The sequence below is a fragment of the Rhinichthys klamathensis genome, unplaced genomic scaffold, assembly GCF_029890125.1.
Source record: "Rhinichthys klamathensis goyatoka isolate OS25496 unplaced genomic scaffold, OSU_Roscu_1.1 h1tg000004l_1, whole genome shotgun sequence".
Lineage (NCBI taxonomy): Eukaryota > Metazoa > Chordata > Actinopteri > Cypriniformes > Leuciscidae > Rhinichthys > Rhinichthys klamathensis.
Window position 1 is genome coordinate 5,437,764 of NW_026606557.1, and position 23,249 is coordinate 5,461,012.

Sequence of the window (23,249 nt, forward strand, 5' to 3'; positions counted from 1 at the left end):
ACCAGCCACCAAATAAAAGACTCGACAGGAACTCAACCTCGTTTTGGGAAAGGGGTTGGACGGATAGCTGGAGTATTTGTTTGGATTGGGACATGGGGTGGGTGTTTAGAAATATTTTTAAAGGGAAAGAAAAAAAGATATTCCACTGTCTTCCATGCATGTAGGGTGTTGAGATGTTTTAGTGATTCCATTTAGCCTAACGTTTGTTTTTGTTTAAAAAAAAAAAAAAAAGATACTATAAAAGGAGGGGGGGGGGGTGTAAGTAACAGACCAAATAAACAAACGAACAACTCCAGAAACAAAAACGACACGTCATACTGCCAAATCCAGCACTTCCAGCTGGCGTTTGGACTTCCGTGGTATTTTATCGATCGCACGATTTCATGACAGGCATCCGTGACACACTGACCACGATACTCAATCCTTTCTGAGGAGGCCATAGCAGTTGCCAACCAATAATTCTGACCAGGAGAAGCGTGCTTGTTACAGATATCAAGGAGTTCTTTTGATTAGCCGTGTGCGCTATGGCTGCTCATGTTACTGTGTTGTGTGTACGGGTGTCTGTTTTATAAGGGTTGGGTTGTCTCGTCACTCACTCGTGCTTTTGAACTGATTGTATTGTATGTGCAATTGAAAGCACCTGTTCCTTGGTAAAGCATGCTGTCTTTTTTTTTTTGCTTACAATTTCACTAAACAAAGGAACTCTGTTTTTTTTGTTTTTTTTTATCCGTTAACATAGCCAAGCAACAAGGGCTTTTCTCCTTTCAAATTTAACCAAAAATAAGCACTGGATGTGTTGTGATTTGAAACAGATGGACTAAAGCTAGTAGAGGAACATCAAATGAATTTCTATTTACTTTTTCCAGACAAGACGGACAAGTTGTTTTTGTATCCCCGGGATTTGTTGTCGTTTTTTTTTCTCTCTCTTCCCCCAAGTTTACCTTTAGTCACGGAAGCACCAGGGCGTTTTGATAAATGAATGGAAATTCTATATATTACACAAAGGACTTAATAACATTGAAATGTAAATTGGGGTTTTGTTTATATGTACACATGGAAAAACAAACTCTGAGGAGCTTTTCAAGCTTATTATTCAGATCATTGTGTCCTCTATAGATTATTGTTAGTTCTAAACATTTCACATGGATATCTCCCAACTAATGCTATTACTACACCAAATTTCTTTGTTTTCTTTTCTATCAGTCATCTATGGATGTCACTGTACAGATTGTGGAATGTTTCAGTGTATTTTCTCTTTTTGTATGCTTTTAATTTTTTGTTTTTTATCGCTGGGGGTTTTGGATTCGCTCACGAGCAAGAGTAATATTTGTTAGTCTTTGTAATATTCATTTTAGCGTTTCAGTTACATTTTATTTGGATCGGGAGTCTCAAGTTATTGTTTTTGTGTGTGGTTTTGTCCGAGCTGGTTGCATTTGTTTGAGGTTGCTATGAAAATTCCCTCACATTACTATCAGACAACTACGAAATTGACAGAATAAGATGTTTTTATCCATTAGCTATGTAACAGAGTGATGATTTTGAACACTACATATCTGGCTGTTGACGTTCCTAAATGTCTTTTACCCCCAAAAGCGCACCCGTGACCTGTTTTACCTCAGTATCGGTTCACTGAACTGTTTGCCAATTTGTGATTTATGATCTGAGGCGGATTCCACAGCACCTAATCAAATGCCATCAGTGTTTTTTTTTTCTCTATTTTTTATCATTATTTTACTAGAATTGTAGTACACTCTTCCTTCTGTATTTACCATTCTCTCCCTCCTCTCTACCTCTCCTCTCTCCATTTCACTTGTATATAAACCCCACCATTTTCAGACTTGGTAGTCTGTATAAACTCCTTTTATACCTCAACTTTAGAACTGTTCTAGTGAGAGAGAAAAAAAGAAATATGAGAAAATTGTAGTGTTCCTTATTAGAAAAACAAAAACTAATAAAATAATCTAGTGTGCTTTTGAGCCTGTAGTTTTTCCTTGTTGCTGTTCATTAAGGGTCTATTTGCATGTTACGATCGGTAAAATGATCTCGTTATGCCGGTTATGAATGAGTCTGCCATTTTCCAGCGTGCCAGCCGGTTTTTCTCGTCGCCATGTCTGAATATTTATACGACACGAGGACAATAATATGAGGATCACAATAAATCAGACCTTTTCTCCTCATCTCAAATTGATTATGTGCTCTGTAAATGGGGAAATGAAACACAGCCCATATTCGGCATGAAGTAAAATTAGAAACGCTGCTTAACAAAACAGCATGAAATCAAGGTCATTGTTTTATTTGGGGCCTTCTATATCAAAGCATCAGCAAGTCAGTATTTCATGAGCATTTGAACCGCGGTTTACTATCAATTACATTTTACGCTTCATCTTGAAAAACATGTGCTGGTCTGTGCAAAAGTCACTTCTACGATGCCAGAGCATTTTTAATGTGGTTGCTAAGATTGTTGTCGAAAGGTTGCTTGGTTTCTACACATTTGCATAATGCTTGGCTACTGGCTGCTTTGGCTCATCCACGACCACAAAGAACAGTTGGGTAAGTGATTTCGACATGTCGACGAGACGCTCGCTGTATCCGAAATTGAAGACTTCCATACTATAGTTATGCTAAAACAGCAGGCTAACAGTTACACCAAATGAGTAACGTTAGTATTGTTGCGTTCAAGTCGTCCTGAGAAGTTTGTTTTTACGAGCTGGGAAGTCGTGTTTATGACGGCAGTCGCCAATATTAGTATTATTTTGTGCAGGGAATTAGCTTATTTTATTGTAAATCAAAAAAGCCTGACAACGTCACTGCTAAATATTGTGGTCCGTCACGTTTCTGACACGCCCCAACTCATAAACATAGGGGTTAAAGAAAATTCCGAGCTTCCCACACGTATTTACGACTTTCTGGTGGCATTCATGTGCGCTCAACTCGTAAATACGATCTTTTCAACATGAATTGAAAACACACCACTTGTTGTCCGATCCTTCTAAGGTCAGAACGAGCGTTGTTAAATGGGACAAGCTTACAGAGGACTGTTCTTGTCGCCTAGCAACTGTGAGGGCTGCCGTTGACGACCGGCAGTAACGTTTGTGTTGGACATTTTTGAAAGTTATAAACTGTCTGAAAACAATATGGGGTTCACAAACTGTCTAAATGTGTTCACCATGGTCCATTACTGTATAAAGAGTATAACATATATTCACCTCTTAGTAAGATATGTCAACATTTGAACCGGCTTAAGTGTTGTTGTTTTTTTTTTTTTTTTTTACATTTGTGTCATATTTGAGTAAGCTAAAACCCAATACTTGTTTATAAAAGTGTAATTTGGCAATTTCTCAGGAAAAAAACATGCTGTAGTCACTGGTGCATAATGAATTCTGGGGTAGGCAAGGCTGCGAAGGATCCATTTCCTTGAATTGGGACAGGCTTTGAATGTGGCCCTCAAAGGATGGAGCCTCTGAGTTGGGATGCAGCCATATTTTTCAAAAAACAGTAGCACTGCGTCCGAAATCCAATACTTTCCTATAGTCGGGGAGCCAAAGTCTCAAAAGCTCAATAAAATGGGTTGAACCTGACATGGTCTGCCATACTTTTTATTTGTGTTTTTTCTGTTAACTTTGACCCTAAGAACCAATAATTGGAGGGTCTGCTCTGCCGGAACTATCGCGGAAAAAAAATTGTGGCCATTTTAGTGTAGGCTATGCATGCACCCTTTATTTTATCAGAAAAATGTGAAAAAAGTTTTTTTTTTTTTTTTCTCAAATCCTTAGTGGGTTGGGTAGGCTGTCAATAAATACATTCCAGATACACAGAACACATGTGCTGACAACATCCACTGAAAAAAATAACTCTTAAAACAAATTTCTACATGATTTTGCATCAATTTAATGCAAAGAAAATAACTTTTTTCCAATATTTTCATCTTTACTTTATTGGCAATCAACTATTGCCCTAAGTTATGACATCAGTCAATATGCCATTCTTTTCACCAAACACTATACTCATTCCACAGAAAAAAAATATAAAAATCCAACCAAAATCAATGGATCTGTGATGATTTCACTATACTAGTTGGCAATCAACAGGCTCAGAACTTCAATATAATTTTAGACTACTCTCAAAGTTCTTAAAAACATGCTGGATATTTAGCATCATGGGGCACTTACACACACACACACACACACACACACACACACACACACACACACACACATGATCTTAGTAATTTGAATGAGTTTGGAACAACCAACCAACGGTTACCAACGGACTTCGAAGCTGCTCATCATTGTCTGTGGTAAGTGACAGTGACTTTAGTGAATACCAGTAGGTCTGCCCCAGCGTTTGGGGAAAAGAATGGTAATATGGATATTGTAATGGTAATTAACTGAAAGGACCACGCCAGTCTTCAAACAAGTATATTTCTGATGATTCCTCATCCCAAACGTATCCCTGTAGCAGCAGTGCTTATTCTTTACTAGTTTAATTAGCTAGCTTTAGCCGTTTTAGCTAATTTCTGTGATTTCTTTAAACGGGCCATAACTCCTCACAGGAATGGGGTAGAGACTTACTCTTTTTTTTTTTTTAAATGCTCAGAATCTTATGCTCTACGAGTATGTGTCCTATATGTCCATTTTGCTTCGCACAGAAGTTGAGAAATTGCGAATATTTCAACTGGACTTGCTAGGTAAAGAAATAGATATGAGAATAAATGCTGCTACAGGGATACGTTTGGAGCGAAGAATCATTGGAAATACACTTGTATGAAGGCTGGTGTGGTCCTTAAAGTGTTTTTCATCTCAGACAGAAAGTAGGCTAGTAAGGAAAACTAGAGGCTACACTAAACGTTAGCTGCCGTTAGCAATTAACGTTAGCTACATGGCCAGTTGTTACGTTCAGGTTTAGAAAAGTTGTAGCAATTTTTCTTGTGGCATGAATGGCCACACAAAAAAAAAAGATATATAGCTATATTGGATATCAGACTGTACACTAGGGCTGTCACTTTTTATTTGATTATGGATTCAAACATGACGTGAAATATCAGTAATCGAACTATAAATAAACTATCCGGTTTTTAAAGTGCCATGTGTAGCGTATTTTTTACAGTCTATGATTAGACTGTTTGTTTTTTATTTTATTGTTTGCCATCTCATCCAGTACCGGGCGCTCTAAACATATTGTAGCCTAGGCCCATGACCAAATCAAGTGAATAATAGCCAATAGCCACCCTGTTTTGAAAATGGAAGATAACTCAAAGAACGACCATCCTGAGCGGACAATTACGACCCCGAGTCGTCTATAAAGTAGTGTCTGGAAATATTGTGGGAATTGATAAAAAATAAAGGGTGCATACACTAAAATGGCCACAATTTTTTTTCGCGATATTTCCGGCAGAGCAGACCCTCCAATTATTGGTTCTTAGGGTCAAAGTTAACAGAAAAAACACAAATAAAAAGTATGGCAGACCATGTCAGGTTCAACCCATTTTATTGAGCTTTTGTGACTTTGGCTCCCCGACTACTACTATATAGTACGCAACAAACAGTGCACCAACAGAGTAGTATGTCTGAATCAAGCGTGCCGCACAAGCCCTGAAAAGTGAAGCCAAGGTGTCTCGATCATAAACCCCGCCTCCCCATGTTATTTAACGGCACGTGAGACCAACTAACAATTAAATTACACCTATCTTTTTTCCAAAGACGGTTTCTGTCATTTACGGTTTCTGTCATTTACTGTAGTTATCACGCTGATGTAAGTTCAAGTGTTTGTTTTTAGTTAGTTATTATTTGATGCGGTGGTGGTGACGTCATGATTGACAGGTTCTCTGAGCGAAGTAACTAGTCACTTAAAGCAGAACTGAGTAGAAATTCCGTTTTTGTCAAACAGCGACCCCTAGAGTCGCTGTGGAGTACTTGTACTGTCGTGAATAGCACTCACGCAGAGATGGCTCGCACTCACGGCCGGATCCCCTCCCCCTGTACACCGGTACCTGTTCAGTAGGATGGACGCTGTAACGAGTGGAAATAAGGTATGGCCCCTTTAAGAGCTGCGCGCGCCCTGTTTAACTGTCGGCAGTCTGTATTGTATGTGCGCCTCGAACACCACATGTATACGGCGCCGGGTTATTTCTGTTTGATGCTCATTTTATCAGAATTTTATCAGATCTGTTTTTTGCCGTAAAGCAATTCGTTACCTCGCGAGACCTGATATCACACGATACTTCCTGACACGCCGGCCCAAAGTTGCAAGGGTGGTTTTGCGGCTCACAGGCACCAGGGGGGTGCGAGACGACCACCATTCAACACGAAATCAGTAATATAAACATTACAATGACTCCAAAGCTGTTCGGTTAAGGTAAAAAAGTTACTTAGTTCACCTTTAAGCACCAACAGACTTTTTTCGGTATCTTAGGAGTTAGGAGCTTTAAATTTAATATCTAAATTTCTATAATTAATTTTAAAAAAGTGCAGGAACGATAGATGAACACTTTACTATCCCATGAGGCCACAGGAGAGGATTTATGAATGGAGGTGAAGCGACGCAACTGACGCTGTAGGTGACCATAACAACACAGCTGATGTAAAACATCAGAATTTCATTCATACTATATAGAACATACTTTTTTTTTTTTTAACCAAGTAAATTCAAATGTAGTACAGTATGCGATTTCATAACGAAGGCAAAAAACATTGTATGGCCTTCATGAAACCCATCACATGACACACACTCTAAGTGGTTGACCAATCACAGCAGACTGGGCCGGCCAACCAATCAGAGCAGACAAGGCTTTTCGGAAAGGCGGATTTAAAGATACAGGATCTAAAACAGCGTTTCAGGCAATAAGGAAGAAAAGAGGTTCTGCAGCAATGTAGAGTATGAGAAAAATGTTTTTTGAACTTGAACTTTTTTTTTCTTCATGTAAATGTATTCTAGCAGACTTCAAAAATAAAATTACGAACTTGTTAATGAGCATAATAAGGGCACTTCAAAATGAGAATCTAAAAAAGTCTGATTTGTTAGAAACAACTGCACCACGCTGTCGGTTTTAGACCTGGTATTTTTTCCTGATCCGTCAGATCCCATTCCCAACAAAACAAAATGGTCCAAAAAGGGCCTTTTTATGAATATTAATGCTTGTGCTTTGGGAAAAGAAAAACTTCCTGTGGGCAGCAGAGCAACTAACTGCCTCAAAAGACCACTAATACATCTATTGTTAAAGAGAGACAAAAACACGCACCAAAACAAGCTTATCAAAAATGAAGCATTTACTCTTTGTACACACTGTGATCATTTCACTAAGCAAATACAAAGTCCTTTATTTACAAAGAGAAATTCTTTTTCTATCATTTCAATAGGCTTTGTTCCGAAATGGGCTCTAAACTGGTGGAGTTATAGTTGTTTTTCTCAGGGGGAGCCCCTGTTTTCACAGACTCGAAGCGGATGCCAGAAGGCCCCTCATGCTGGCGCATTCTTCTCCAAGGGAAGCAGAGAATGCGTTTGTAAGTGTTCCTCATGTCCTTGTCCCGGAATGAGTAGATGATGGGGTTCATTAGAGAGTTACACTCAGCCAGAACCAGGCAGTACTTCTCATATTTAAGAACCTCACATTTACCACAACTGAGACCATCCAGTAAGAGAATCACTAGACCCGGCGTCCAACAGATCACAAAGGCTCCTGTAGAGAAAAAAATAAAAGTGTGAATGTGAAAACCACTGCAGCCTGCAAAGTGCAAACCAAGTCTTGCATCACCTTGCAAGATGCTTTATAGAGTAAATGCGGTTACATTCTGTGAACAATTAACACGTGTATATTTTTAGTGGGCAATGACATTTCACGACATACAAGGTGGAATTGTCACACACACACACACACACACACACACACACACACACACACAGAGACAAACCCGTGCCTGATGTTAACGTCACTTTCAATACAGTTTCAATTTAATGACTCAAACGTAATGTAAAAATGAACAGTAACATTCTGCAATAAGTGTCACAAACTAACAATGACCAATATTTTTTTTGCCAGCATTTCATTTTTATAAAGTTTAGGGTCAGTATGATAAGATGAATACTTTTATTCAGCAAAAATGCATTAAAGATGATCAAAAGCGATAGTAAAAAAGCTATAAAAAAAGTTACAAAAGTTGTTTTTTGTTTGTTTTTTAAAAAATCAGCTTTGCAATCACAGGAATAAATAAATTCCATTAAAAAATATATTAAATTATAGAACAGCTGTTTAAAATTGATAAAATTGTTGTTTTGCTGCATTTTAAATAAAATAACTACAGCCTTGGTGAGCAGCATAAGAGACTTATTTCAAAAACACACACACACACACACACACACAAATATATATATATATATGAATGTATGTGTGTATATATACACACACACACACATATGATTTATGCAGCACAATGTTACAAAATTATTAGTATATGTAGATATGAACATTAACCAAGATCAATAAATGCTGTAAAAGTTTATAATAACTAATGCATTAAATAATGTTAACAAAATGAACTCTTATTGTAACAATAGTAACATATTTCCCTTTACACTTTGAATGTGTGCTCATATCATACACTTCTTAAGAAACATATTAAACACAATGTTTACATTTATTTGTATATACAAATATCATTAATTAATAAATATCACCACATGCTGTTTTACAACCTGAACTAATCTTTCCTTGTCAAAGTTCAATTATTTCATATTTTAAGATATTTATTATAGACCATTTTTCCTGCATCATTTTTTGTTACGTTTTTTAATATAAATGTTGACTCCCATTTCAAGGTACTCGTTAGAATATTTTATACACATTTAATTATTCTTCAGAATAAGTGTATAAATCATTCACTACTATATTATATAATGTATAAATTGCATTTGATTTTTTATGGACACTTCCTCAAAATAACACCATGTGCTCACACCACTTCAGTTAAATCCACAACCTACAGCCTTAGGGTAACTTAAATAACCGATTCCTGTTCGAGGTACAAAAACAAGCGAGTGCTTGACAAGCAAATCTGTGCCAAACCGGTTTGGTCAACTTGTTTTGGGGGTTGACAGACTTGTTTGTCCTAAAAACAAGTTTACAGTACTTCTACAGTTAGAGACACAAAAAAAGGTTTCAGAAGAGTTTCACTCAGACGGAGTAATCTCCCAAACGCCCGAAGTCTACACAAGAGTCAAGGCCTTACCCAGAATCATGGACATGGTCTTCATGAGGCTGATAACGGTCTGGTTGTGCGTGGGCTGATCCGTGTGAGGCGACATCAGTCGATTCCGGCGGCGGACGTAGATGAAGATGTGCGTGTAGACGGCCACCATGATGAAGAAGGCCAGGAGGTTGAGGACCGCCCAGAACACTAAGAAGCTGCGGGAATACAGCGGCGCTACCGTGGAGCAGGTCGTCAGGTCACAAACACAGTTCCAGCCCATGGTGGGCACCAGACCCATGACTACGGCCACCAACCAGATAAAAACTATCAGCATCACCACACGCCACTTGGTCATGGTGCTGTGCAGCTGCATGGTGAAGATGGTCTGGTGGCGCTCCACTGCCACGGCCAGCAGGTTGACCACAGAGGCGGTCAGGCTCATGTTGATCAAAGCCCCACGGACGAACCACTCTTTGATGGACAATTTGATGGTCCACGGCCCCGTGTGGAACACAAGGTAGAGATACGAGATGCCGGCGAAGAGGTCAGCGGCAGCCATGTTCCCAAGTAAGTAATAAATGGGAAAGTGGAACTGTCGGTTGATGATTACGGCCGCTATGACCAACATATTTGCCAGAATAATAAAGATGCAAATCGGGAGCCCGAGACCGACCACCACATAGTCATGCGCGCGCCAGTCAGCACTGATGTTCTTGCCAGTCTTGTTGTAGAAGTAGTACACTGGATTGTCATAAGCCTCGCAGGTCGAATTGAATAGCATTATTAGAGACATTCATTCATGTAGATCCCTTGAGCTGTTCAGTTGTTGCCTAGTTTGGCCAGTTCTCCCTGATGCTGTAGTCCTAAAGATGCGATTAGCCACCATTTGAAATTGTGCTTTTACATATCAAAAGTGTGCCAATGTTGCTGCTTACAAGGCGTGTCTTTTATTGTTTTCCAACCCTAAAACACAGGAAGCATGAGGACAGCATCGTTATTTGTCCGTACAAGTCCAAGACAAGTGGAAAAGTTAATCTTTAACAAGGGAATAGGGGAAATGACGATAACCAGTTTTCATTGGACACGCAACACGCAAGCATTTATTTTAACAAATTGACACTTTAAAAATTAACCCCAAAGTACTAAACGGGGGAATGACGTTTTGCCCCATTACAATCCCAACTGCTCTTAACATATCAGTTTTAGAGATGGCATCAAGAGAACGGGAAATAAAACTGGTTGCGGTTAAAGAAATGTTTAGTGAAACCTAGACGCAACAAATCTACTGCAGAAACACGCGGAATTTATTGGCCCCTGCAGTGTTACACTGTACAGTTTGGCTCGGTTGTCACTCGGCACAAAAACAACAGCTACTTTCTTCTAAAACAACACTAGGGAAACACACTTACCGTTGCCAGAGTTTTAGAGCAAACAAAGAAAAGACACATAATAACAGCAGCTGTGTCGATGTTTTGGCACTCGCCGCCGGAAACGCTCATCTGGCGGAGGAGTTCGGTGAGAAATCTTGATCTTCGAGAGGAACAAGAGAGGACTGAGAGATCCGCAGATCACACCTCCCTCAAACCTGATTTGACGGAATCACTGCCCCAAGATCCAATGAACACGAGACTATTGTTCAAAACCTTTGACGAAAGGTTTAGAAACTAGATATTGGATTCATTTCCCAGAATTTTGCACACAGAGTGTATGGCAAGCCGTTTTTATAATTATTCCTTAATCCAATTTATCACTATTTTATGTCAGTTGCATTAGATAGTAGGCTACTTATTCAGTCACTCATAATAACTATTCCAAATGTTACAGTGTCAATCTTAAAGTTTGTTATTGGGGCACAACAGGGCTAAGAAAAACTGTTGATTTAAGCTTGAACAAAACTGAAAATCATTAAGACATTTATCTCAAAATATATTCAATAATTTTAGTGATTTTCATTTGCTACTTAAACCTACAACATAAAAAAAAACACACATTTATGATCAAATTAGCACAGAATCAACTTTGCACTGCTGTCTGCGATCGCGTCAAGGATCAGCCAAATTTCCATGTGCATCATGAAAAGCATCTAGTGGTTTAGAGGAAAATCAAATTACCCCGGTGCGCCTTTAGTTCCGCTGTACCCTACAAATTGACTAGTCACTAGACAGTATTACATATTTACTAGACACTAAAATGTTAGTTATATTTTAATTAAATTATAAAGTAGACATTCTGACATATGACAAGTAAAGTGGCAATTAAGACAGGTAAAAAAATTTTTTTTACTAGCAACAACATGGAAAGATGGTGTCTCCAAATAAAAAGTTACTAGTACAAAAAGGATCATCAATTGAAATATGTAGTCAAAAGTGAACAGTTGATATCTGAACCACAGATCCTCAGAATTCAATAGCACAAATCCACTACTTGCTACCAGTAAAAATTAAATGTTACTTAACTTATAAGTATTTGGATGACTACTTTTATACTGTTATATAGCTTGCCACATGAGGTTAGCACATAACGAAAGTCACAGAGAAATAGATTTTACAATGATGACTGTGACTAGGACTTGTTAAAGAGTTCACAACAAAATGAATTTTTATTTAGAATTATTTTCTGGACGAAACACGACAGAAAACGAAAACACACAAAAAGATACATTTAGCAGAATGTCCTGCTCAGACTGTCTGGCTCCAAATCGTCATAAAACCATCATATAAGTACCATAAAAGTATTACAAAAGTAGTCTGTATGACACATGCACTATATTCAACGTCTTCCAAAGCAATATTTTATGTGTGAAACAGACTTAAAATTTCAGCTATTAATTGAAATAAATGTTAGCGATGACAGACTAAAATGGCCTTGAGAGAATGTCAATTGCATTGTGTAACAAAGGTTTCTGTTTTTAACTGTGACGTATCATAATCATAATCAAGAATCTGGGTTTTTCTCTATGAGAATATGTTTATTGTTGTCACTAATGCTGAGATAATTCAACACATTGAGCAGTTAACATGCCATCCAATACTCACAGGAATACAAAAAAAACCGGAACAAGGTATCAGGCATTTTGATGTGGTTATACTGTATTCAGTCACAATAAATATAAACAGATTGTAGTGACAAGCTTTTTTGATAACTATGTTGGATTTTCAGTTAAACAGCTCGCGGGAAAGACGCTATCGCACAGTTATGATATATTATGATATATACCATCCTTGAAGTCCTTATTTGTCAAAGTGTCTTGAATTGAAGATCTCATAAAATGCAATATTATATACAAGGAACAAATATGTCAAAGCTGAACTTAAACTTGAAACTTTGCATAGTTTCAAATATTTACTGAGATAACAAATTGTACAACATACATTTTCTCCCTCACCTTTGTTTTTTTAATTAATAAAAGACAAATCAGTCTAAAGGCTAGTGAAAATCTGAAACCTTGCCAAAGACAAAAAAAAATATTCGTCATTGCGCCAAGTGAACCAAAGGCAATCAATGATTGTGTTTTATGATGTCTTTATCCAGAACAAAGTCCCATATGAGTTTGTTGACTATCTCAGGTTGATCCTGCTGAACCCAGTGGCTGCATTCGGGAATCGTGTGAATGACGACGGGACCCCTTACGTAAGGCCTCGTTCCACCGGACATGCCCTCCACCAGTATATTGTCTGCCTCACCCCAAATTAACATGCAGGGCACACCAACATCCTGATGCTTGTACAGAGTGTTACTGTAGAAAGAGAGGTACACAGTAACCACTTTAAGCAATGCACTGCAGTTTAAGCCCATGATATAGAAATGGAAGTGTGCTGTGTTTTAAACCTGAGGAGAGAGCGGAAGTAGTTGAGAGGGGCTGTGAGACCTCCAGGCTGGGACAGCCGGTACAGGTAACCCTCCAGCTGGGACTCAGTCAGTCTGCTGGCTTTGTTCTTGATGCCCACGTTCGTGCCACAAAACAGACCTCGAACCAACTATGCACAGTGTTGGAGAAAGTTACTTTTAAAAGTAATCCATTATATTGCGTTACTCCCTTAAAAAGTAACTAATAGTTACTTTTTATGGAAAGTAACGTGTTACAGTACTTTCGCATTAGATTTTCTCACATGGGCTGGGTTTGCTTGTTCGTTTTTATTTATAAAAGCAAATGTCATGTAAATTCGAAGTCATTTTTGCTTATTATTATGGTTGAATTGGATCATCGAAGGTCAGCAGCAAAGACATTGGTTGATAAAGTGAGATTAAATACATGAAGTATATTTGTATTATTTAACATCTTCCACATAATAGTAATATTCTGAGTTTCAATTCATTTTGAGGAATACTGAATTCTGTTTTCTGAATCTGACAACACAGAGCTGTCAGTCAATAAATGGGAAAACAAAGTAACTTGCGTTACTTATGTGAAAATGTAACATATTTAGTTGAAAATTCAAAAGCAATGCGTTATTGTACTGGTTACTTGAAAAAAATCTGATGATTATAACTCGCATTACTTATAATGAGTTACCCCCCGACACTGCACATGACGGAAACCAGCTGTAACTATGAGACTGGGGATAGTGACCAAGAACGTGTATTTAGTGTTTCCTGTTACAGTAAAAAAAAAAAAAAAAAGGTGTCAAGACATAAGCTAAGCAGAAACGGTTCACCACAGTGTCAAAGAGTTTGGGCATAAAGAGTAAGAGGTTAAAAGTGTTCACACTACCTTAAAATCTTCAAGAGACAAAACAAATTCGGGCAGCAGCGGTAACTGAAAGAAACATACATGTCCTGAGCGCAGCAGCTGAGAAGGTCTTCTCAAAACTGCATCTGGGTTTTACAGAAAGAAGTATAAATGGCCTGTAACCACAATTCAGTTTCAGTTCAGACTCAGAGCAGTGCTTAGTTAGAAACAGAAGTGAAACGACGACCTGTCTGGCATACCCAGCCATGAGGCAGGGTGAGGGGCGTTCATGACGATGAGAAGCTGCACCATGTCGGGCCGCTCCAGTGCAAAATGCCATGCCAGCATCCCACCCCAGTCATGGCCCACCAATATACATCTCGTGTGACCTGCGAGTAAACAAATCCCATTCCAGTGCGTTTAGTGTCTAAGGCAGTTTATTTCTCACGCTGTGATTGGCCTATACCCAATTCATCGATGGTGTCTCTGATGTCATATAAGAGTGTCTCCAGTGAGTATTCCTCCAGCCGGTCGGGTGCGTCCGAATCTCCACAGCCACGCAGATCTAGCGCCACCGTGTGGTAATTACGGCTGAATTCATTCATTTGGTAACGCCAGGAGTACCTGCAGGTCACACTGATACCTTAGAACACACACACTCGGACTTGCAACAGTAGCGCTCAAAGGGAACTATTTCTAATGTTTTTGAAAGAAGTCTCTTATGCTCATTATGCATTTATTTGATCAAAAATACAGAAAAAACGGTCATATTGTGAAATATAATAACATTTTAAAATAGTGGTTTATAAAATTTGACTTAATCATCTGACTGGATCTCCTCCCTGCATCAAATATGATATAATAAAAGAAATAAAGAAATGTATATTTGAACCTATAAGAAAACAATATGTAGACAACACTTTACAAAACCGTTTACGGCAGCATATGTACAATTTTAAATAAGCAGACAGAGAAAATGAAGCAGAGGAAGTCACCAGTTCTCAGGGAATCCATGAAGAAACAACATTAGAGGCTTTCTGGGGTCTCCTTTAGTTACATAATGGAACCTCAAGCCTGAGCTCTGAAACGTAAAGAAACACCAAAAGAAGTCACAAAATAGTCACGTTATTTGAAAGACAAAGCCATTATTTTCAATAACTAGCAATCCTAGATCAATATCAATATCAAATTTGGTGAAAGATGGCAATATTTTCCATTTGACATTGACTGTAATATCACAGGGCTAGTGTGTCCCGTTAAAAACAAAGGAATGTGAAATATATTGTGAACGCCATGTTCTATTTTTAAACACAGGTGGCGCAAGAACACAAGATATGGGCAATCATTATTTAGCCGTTAATTCAACCTTTCATTACGACCTCGTACAGATTACGTTGTTTCATGTTTTTAAAGACATCAGATAAATTATTGTTCATTATAAATCATCTCACCCGGCCCTTCAGATATGCATGGTGGCCAAGTGCAGGGTCTTGGAGGCAGTCTGGGGGTTTCTTTCGGATGGTCCATTGGAAAGTTCTATACGGATCCCTAAATCCAGTCCAGGCAATTCGGATCAAAACCAAACAAGCAGTGATTCCAGCTGTGCCATACACAACGATATAATATACCAAAGAGAGAATCCATAAACTTAGCCGAGTTGGTAATAAAAGCAAGCGCATCAAAGAATGGTTCATGATGATTAGTTGTAGGGACGCTAGGGACGTGTCCCTACCAATATCCAGTGACACTGATATATCCCTAGCAATAATTTCGATCAAAACTTAAAATATATTTATATATCGATGTCCCCGTCCCCACCAATTTCAAAATCAAACCTACGCCACTGGCTGAGACATATGTCAAAGAAAGCACAGGCTTGGTGTAGCAAGTTAGCAACTGTCCCTCGTCTTTAGTTCAGCTTTTAAAATACACCCCATGTGACTGTGTGGAAACAACTGTCGCTGAGCTATTTTTGTACCACAAAATAAATTGTCTGGGAGCTTGACTTGTGCGTGAACCGGAAGTTGTGACCGACTTCACTTCAGTATTATGATGTATTTTCCCAGTGAAATGGAATATAATGAGAAAACTTTTAGAACTGAAAAGTTCTAAAAGTTCCATCCCGTTTCATTCAGCTCGCTGTCAGTGCTCGCTGCAGTCTGACTGACAGTTGGAGGAATGTTCTACACACACACACACACACACACACACACACACACACACACACACACACACACACACACACACACACACACACACACACACACACACACACACACACACGCGCCATCAAACTGACGTCATCAGCGGAGGAAAGGCCTTCTAGAGGGTAAGTTGCCAACATTTTCAGATTTCGTTCAAAGATTACAAACACAATTTGTGTGTGTGTGTGTGTGAAGACAACGGTTTAATTTAGAAGAAAATGCCTGTATTTGTTGTCAAGTTGACATAGAGACAACTGAACATCTTTGTTTTCTTCTTGTGTTTCTTCAAATACTTTTTGGGGAAAATATGTCTTATTGGTTGAATCAAAGATTCATTCACTGCCCACTTTTGCTAGGAAACATATTATGTTTGGAATGCTGTTGGACGAGAAAATAAATGCATTTTTTATTCATGTAATGTTGATTCTGGGCAAATTTTTCATTCAGAAATGCAAATGTATGAAGACGAAACCTTATTTTTCTGTATATAAAAGAGACTTGATTTGTAATTTCTTTAAAAAGGCCCAGAAATTGGCTGGAATAATAAGAGACCTTGATCTCTTATAAGAGGAATAAAGAGACCCCTTTTTTTTAAAAAAATTTTTTTAATTATTATTTAACTGATATGTGCCTTGCTTAATACTCATTTACCTGTATTTACCAATGCCATTGTAGACGTATATTCTGTTTTTGTTCTGTTCTTGGTGTTCAAAAATAAAATGTGTGTGTGTGTGTGTGTGTGTGTGTGTGTGTGTGTGTGTGTGTGTGTGTGTGTGTGTGTGTGTGAATCAACTTCACCGCAAGACTAGTAATTTGCATCAACGAAGTAAAAGTGACATTTGCAAGCAAATTCCTTGCATCCTTGACATTACATTATAAATGTAGCCTACCAACATAATGAAGGCATGTATTTTTGTACCAATAGCCTAACTGTAGGCTATTATTAAAACATAAACTCAACTTCTCCTTATAAAAACGATCGTAGGTGTTATTTTCCATAAATGTTAATCTATAAATATTCTTAATATTATAATATACTTAATATAATAACTACCACGGATTAAACTCTGACAGTGCAAACAACCCTAAACGAACTTTTCTTCACTGAGTATTAAAAAAGTATTCTTATTTGTTCTCTTTCTCTGTCTCGTGGTGTGTTCACTTGTGAATGAAGTCTCAGTGCCCGAATCCATGGTAGCCTACACATTACGCTATGTCCCTGCTCCGTAAATTCAATAAATGCACGTCCTTAAAGTGACAGTTCACCCAAAAAATGAAAATTCTCTCATTATTTTCTCACCCTCCAGTTTTTCGAAACCTGTATGCATTTCTTTCTTCTGTTGAACAGAAAATAAGATATTTTTTAAGAATATGGGTAACCAAACAATGATGGTAGCCATTGACTTGGAAGTCTATGGAAGTCAATGGGGTCAAATACTATGGAAGTCAATGGGGTCCATCACTGTTTGGGTTCAACAGAAGAAAGAAATTCATACAGGTTTGGAACAACATGAGGGTGAGTAAATGATGACAGAAATGTAATTTTTGGGTGAACTGTCACTTTAAATGGGTTTTCTATTTTTTGACCCATTTCAGGGGAGGCCAAAATTACAATTTAAAATCAGTCAGAGCTGTAAAATGAATCTTCATATTTACAGGTAAAGCTTAATATTTTTTAATAGGTCAGACCTCCTTCACACCCTGGATTTTGAGACTTTATTTCATGAAATGAATAATATAACTACTATCGGTATTTTAGAGCGGATGTGTTTTTTATTTAAATGTTTCAGCACATATTTTAGTGTTATTGTTACTTCAGAGAGTGTTTAAAGGACACCGTTCAAAGGGCAAACGGAAGAGATCGGAGTTGAGAGGGGTTTTAGGTGATCTTTCACACGTGTGACAGACAGGAGCGCTCGCTGTCCTCCCACGTCCTGTGCGTCCTCCGCGCGCATGACGTCACCGACGTCTCGAGCTGTTTGTTCTGGATTGTGGGAGAGAAAGAGCCCGCGCGCCCTCACAACAAAATAAAGAAGGTAAATAAACAAGCAGCCTTTACACTTATGCAAAGCGATTATTTCTTATTAACGGTCCCGGCATGTGCTGCGTCGTTTCGTGTAACGGTCAAGCGCGCTAATCAGCGCTGAAATGATTGTCTGGTGCTCGCGCGGTGAAAGCGGCCTGTGTGTCGCCGAATGCTAACGCTAGCTGCTAGGAAAGACAAACTCATTCATGACAACGGGTCAGTCTGGATATCATTTTGCTCTTGGGCTCGTTGCATGAGTGTTTTAGTGCTGAATTACGACACCTACATCGCGTGTGCGTCAAAGAAAGCGAGTAATGCAGGGCCCTGAGGTTGTTTATTAGCATTAGGCCGTTTGCTGGTTGAAGCTAGCACAGCATCGCATCCCTGCTCTGCGCAGCTTCGCTAAAATCTCACGTTTCCCTGTGCGGGAATGCTTGTGGATTTAACGTAGAATTGTACGAGAATGTGCGTACACCAACGCACGGTCAGATTAATTAACTCGGGTTCATTTGATCTGCGCTCGTTTCAAGCGTCTGACATTGACAGATGTGTATTAATGTGGACCGTGGTTGTTTCACGCTTTTGGTCTGGGGTGAGAGAGTGTGTGTTTTGATCGTGTGCGCGCACACACACATTGAGATACGTGCACGACGCCGGACGAGTCCGTGTCACACACCGCTAGCATTGATAGCGGGTCGGAGGAAATATGTGGCTTGTTTTCATGCTCTTAAGGCCTATTACAGTGCCTCAACCTCATTTAACCCTCCTAGTAAATGTTTTAATTCGACATGAACTCGTTTAACGTTAATACAACAGCATGGCCTCGGTGTTTAGCGACTTTGCGTGTTAAGGACTCATCCGAGCTGCCCGCAGTCGCCATTTTGTATTTGCTTCTCCGTGTAACGGAGAAACACAACCTTTACGTTTACATGAAAATGTGAGCGAGTCAATATACATATTTAAATTCGATCTTTCCGTGGTTGGTAGCATTACTATTCTTTATATTAAAGTGTGTTTTGTTTAAAACGGTGTCAGTGTAGATAGAGCTCTTGTCAGTAGCGTTATTAGCCTCGCAGCGCTTTCGGTTTGCCCTCAGAGTCAGTGAATCTTCAGATTTTGTTGCAGAAATATCAGATACATGTTTATTGCGCGGTTTAGATATTCGTAATATTACATGCAGCCAGTAAACACTTTTTGTTATACACGTAAACTTTTGTGAAGAGCAAATATTTGTGGTGTGTTTGTTATCTGACATCATAGCTCTGTGATTGACAGCTGATAAATGACTGACAGGTTTCCCTGCGTGATTTGCTTTTGTGGTCGGGTGTGATTTTAGTTACTTGGCAATTTTGGTCGCTTATTAAAGGCACAATGAAATAAATAAAAAATACTTTTTATGGGATATTGCAAAGAAAAATAACAATTTATCAGTGCACATCATTATTTTTTTATTAAATGTATGCATAGCTGCCAACTCTCACGCATTGGCCGTGAGACACCCGCATTTGATTGGTTTCACACGCTCACACGCCACACTCCCGATTTCTCACGCTGAAGTGTCAACCCGGGCGGTCAAATGCCTGGAAGATGAGTTTATCTATATATCTACCTGTTGAGCCACTCGTGATCGACTAGTTATACCGCAAATTCGTTAAAAATCTCCCGTTATCTAGAGCGAGCGTGCATGCGAGACAGAGATTGTGCTCCAAACCGCGTAGAGCGAGCGAGCGAGCGAGCGAGTCCCCCCCCCGCCCCCCCACCCCCGTCAACAAATCTCAACCATCTCTAAACCCCCACCCCCCCCCCGCCCCCCCCCCCCCCCCCCGTCAACAAATCTCACGCCGAGCAAAACTCAAAAGTTGGCAGGTATGTACTGTATGTACCTTGGTAATCTATAATCGAAATAACTTGCTTCTCTGATGACTTGTTTACTGGCACTAGGGCGGGACAACCTGCCACTCACACAAGATCACAGCAATAGCAAACCACAATGATCCAATCAATTCCTGATGGACAATATCAAGTCATGCTTTTTTTTAAAGTTTGTTCAGGGAGGCGTTTCACTCGGATATGAGTCACAATGGGGAAGAAAGGGGTGTTGAATATCTGTTCGTCTGTTATAGGACAACTTAGTTTGAATAAACAAGCAGACACTGATTAGCTACTGGCTCTACGTTTATTTAACATGAACAGCAAGACAACTATAAGTGAATGTGCTTTCCATTAAATGTATCACACAGTAAACAAATCCTTAACTAACAAAACAAACAAACGTTGCAATGAACGTGCTTTTTAAAAATAAATAAATCACACACAGTAAACAAAACCTTAACGAAAAAACTTTGGAATGAACTTTGCAATTTAGACGGGCCAACTGGGTGCCGGTGCGGTGAGACGTACATGCTCGGGCAGATTCGGCTTGAAGTCGTTCGGACGCGGCGCCGCGCGCGCTGTTACAAAAAAAAGCCGTGCACACAGCCAAGCGAAATGGGGTCTTGCCGGTCTTGCGCACCGAACGCGTCATTTTTGCCGCGCGCACCTTCGCGATCGTGCGGACGCGTCAAGTATAAACAAGTCTTTACTCCGTGTCAGCGCGCGCTCTGATCGGTAAAGGGGCACAGACCTCTCCCGAATCATCTCCAGCAGTAGCAGCCTCCGTTTCCCTCTTAAGCTGATATTAGTATTTAAACATTCTCTATGATGATAATTTTTTTAAAAAAATATTTTAATAGCACGGTTTTGGCGGTTTATTAAGTTCTAATGACGGTGTTCAACTATAACCGTCGGTCTCACGGTTATATAATAACCGTCACACCCCTACTGATCATGGGAGTTTGTGTAAATTGACATCCCTAGTCTTCACTATGAAAGGCTTGCTGCGATAGTCGGATTACATCACTTGCCCACCGCGGCACTGAGAATAATAATGAACCCACCATTCAAGCAATCGCCGCCAATTCGAAAGTAAAATGCGCACAGCTGCACGGCATTCATGAGCGATGTAAAAGAAAGGTGGAAAGGATAACCCTACTGTAATACTGGTGTTACCGGTGTTGTCACACGTTGATTAACCGGTTGTCAAATTTCCTCACCATCACATCCCTACTATAAATAGAGCAGAATGTTTTTTTTTTTTTTTTTGTCTTGTCCTTTGTTGTTTGATTATCATTAATTATACGGACAGCAGGAGGAATATAAGGCTGCTGTCACTTTAAAACTGAATGCTCCGATCCAAACGCATTTGATTTTTCAACCATTTACGTTCACTTAAGACATAACCAATTGTGTTTATAAGGATTACTCGTCAAGACAGGCATTTTTAACATGCACAAAACTCACAGCGCGGGAATACAGAATTGAGTTCTTTCGCATCTTTTTGCACTTGAATATTTAAACAAGGCAAGGCGTAAAAAGACGTGCAAATGATAAACTTTCGTCATGATACAGCACTGGCCCGATCGGGCAAGTAACCGTTCCGTCAGCCGTCCCGAGCGTCGTTCATACGGCCAGGGCCATTTCTTACTGGGTAGTTCTTACTGTCGAGCCCTGCATCCCATGCCATTTCTTAATCATGTATGTTTCTTTATCACACTAACGTTGTCAATAAAGTTTAGTTTAGCGTTTTTTTGCTATTATTTTGCTGTGGCAAATTATGCAGAATTGCAAAAATGTGACTTTTTTTCCACTGTAATCACTAACAGTAGCGGAGTGGCAATCGGGAGAGTCGGGAGTTTTCCCGGTGGGCCGGTATTGTTTCGAGGCCGCGAGGGCCGGTCTGATAAAATATATTCATTGCAAATTCGCCATGCGCACTTGGGGCCCAAGCGAGGGGAAGAAAACTTTTTTTTTTAAACATTTTCTATAACAGAGCGTATATTTGCACTAAGTGCCTGTCTTTAAAGCAAAAAGACACTCGTTACGAAACAGCTACAGTGGCGTAGGGCGTGAAGTGCTTGAAAGCAGCTTTTGATGCGCTCGACCCGAGTTCGAATCCGCCTTTTGCCGAACTCTCTCTTCTCCCTTTTCCCAACACATATGTAAAGATGTAAAATGTATAACCTAACATTAAGGTCTCTAGCGTTATATTTTGCCAACGAACTAAAATTGAAACCATGATATGGCTTTGTGTCTTTATAAAACAGCACAAGACTTTAAGAATAGGCATCCTGTCTGTGCTGGGTGATTACTTTGCTCACGCGATCAGCATGGTTATCTGGTGTTTTCTCCTAAAAGCTCAAGGGTTTATTTCTTGCAAATGAAGAAATTAGGACAAAAATATTGTAATTGTCCTATATTATAGTGTAATGTAGGCTAAAATATACTTTTGAAATATTCATTTTCATTTATATAGTACATTTATAGGCTAAATGGATTTTACGTCATAGGAATAATTATATAAATCATTATTACATTATAATAATAATTGTTTGGCATCCTAAAACATCATTGATAATGTAATGCAGACTGAGACTCTCATAACTAAAAAGATGCCCTCTTTATTGTCCTGGTACAAATCAATGCTTTTTCTTTGTTCAACGAGCAGTTCATGGGTTGAAGCTCTTAATTTTGATCTCTCAAAGAGCACGAGATTGATGCATTTAACCTTAAAATGTAAAAAAAATTCTTGCGGGGGAGCATGCCCCCGAACCCCCCTAGAGGCACAGAGGTCCACCCAACATAGTTTTAAAAATTCCTATGGGAAAGAACGACCATTTATGAACTTTACTCCAGCATAGTACAACAAAGTTACTTTTAAATCAGTAAAACTGTAAATGCCGTATTAAAATGTCCCTGGACAAAATATACATTTGGCCTGCCTAAGAGGGGACCTACAAGACATTGTGCCCAGGGGGCTCTTAATCCGGCCCTGCCGGCGACGAGGGCCGGTGGTCTACGAAATTTCCCGGTAGATTTTTTGGTCCCACTCCGCCCCTGATCACTAATCATGAAAAGGAGGGACTATTTAAGTCATTTAAGTACTTAAATATCTACTTATCTCAAACTCAGCTCCTTGAAGGGCCATTGTCCTGCAGAGTTTGGCTCCAACTTACTCGCCTGCCTGGAAGTGTGTAGTAATCTTGAAGACCTTGATTAGCTGGATCAGGTGTGTTTATTAGGGTTGGAGCTAGGCCTGTCACAATAACTTCTTTTTGTTGGGTGATATATTG

General features: G+C 39.3%; 3 protein-coding genes across 3 annotated transcripts in view; 1 reads left to right on the forward strand and 2 right to left on the reverse strand.

Annotated features, from left to right (window-relative positions):
- Positions 1 to 7,247: 7,247 nt before the first annotated feature.
- Positions 7,248 to 10,860, reverse strand: lpar2a (lysophosphatidic acid receptor 2a). Its single transcript, XM_056252496.1, has 3 exons — positions 10,592 to 10,860; positions 9,222 to 10,145; positions 7,248 to 7,675 (listed from the first exon to the last, which is right to left on the reverse strand). Exons 2-3 carry the CDS (start codon positions 9,973 to 9,975, stop codon positions 7,344 to 7,346), a joined length of 1,086 nt encoding a protein of 361 aa, XP_056108471.1. The 5' UTR covers positions 9,976 to 10,145; positions 10,592 to 10,860; the 3' UTR covers positions 7,248 to 7,343.
- Positions 10,861 to 12,610: 1,750 nt separating this feature from the next.
- Positions 12,611 to 15,547, reverse strand: LOC130086280 (epoxide hydrolase 3). The gene is made up of 7 exons (XM_056252543.1): positions 15,303 to 15,547; positions 14,847 to 14,932; positions 14,318 to 14,475; positions 14,112 to 14,240; positions 13,954 to 13,997; positions 13,011 to 13,159; positions 12,611 to 12,918 (listed from the first exon to the last, which is right to left on the reverse strand). The coding sequence occupies exons 1-7, from the start codon at positions 15,543 to 15,545 to the stop codon at positions 12,681 to 12,683; spliced, it is 1,047 nt and encodes a 348-aa protein (XP_056108518.1). The 5' UTR covers positions 15,546 to 15,547; the 3' UTR covers positions 12,611 to 12,680.
- A 2,421-nt stretch (positions 15,548 to 17,968) lies between these two features.
- Positions 17,969 to 23,249, forward strand: part of brd4 (bromodomain containing 4) — a 69,754-nt gene continuing 64,473 nt past the window's right edge. The window contains exon 1 of the mRNA XM_056252149.1: positions 17,969 to 18,091. The gene's annotated coding sequence lies outside the window, so the exon portion shown is untranslated. The remainder of the gene's footprint in view (positions 18,092 to 23,249) is intronic.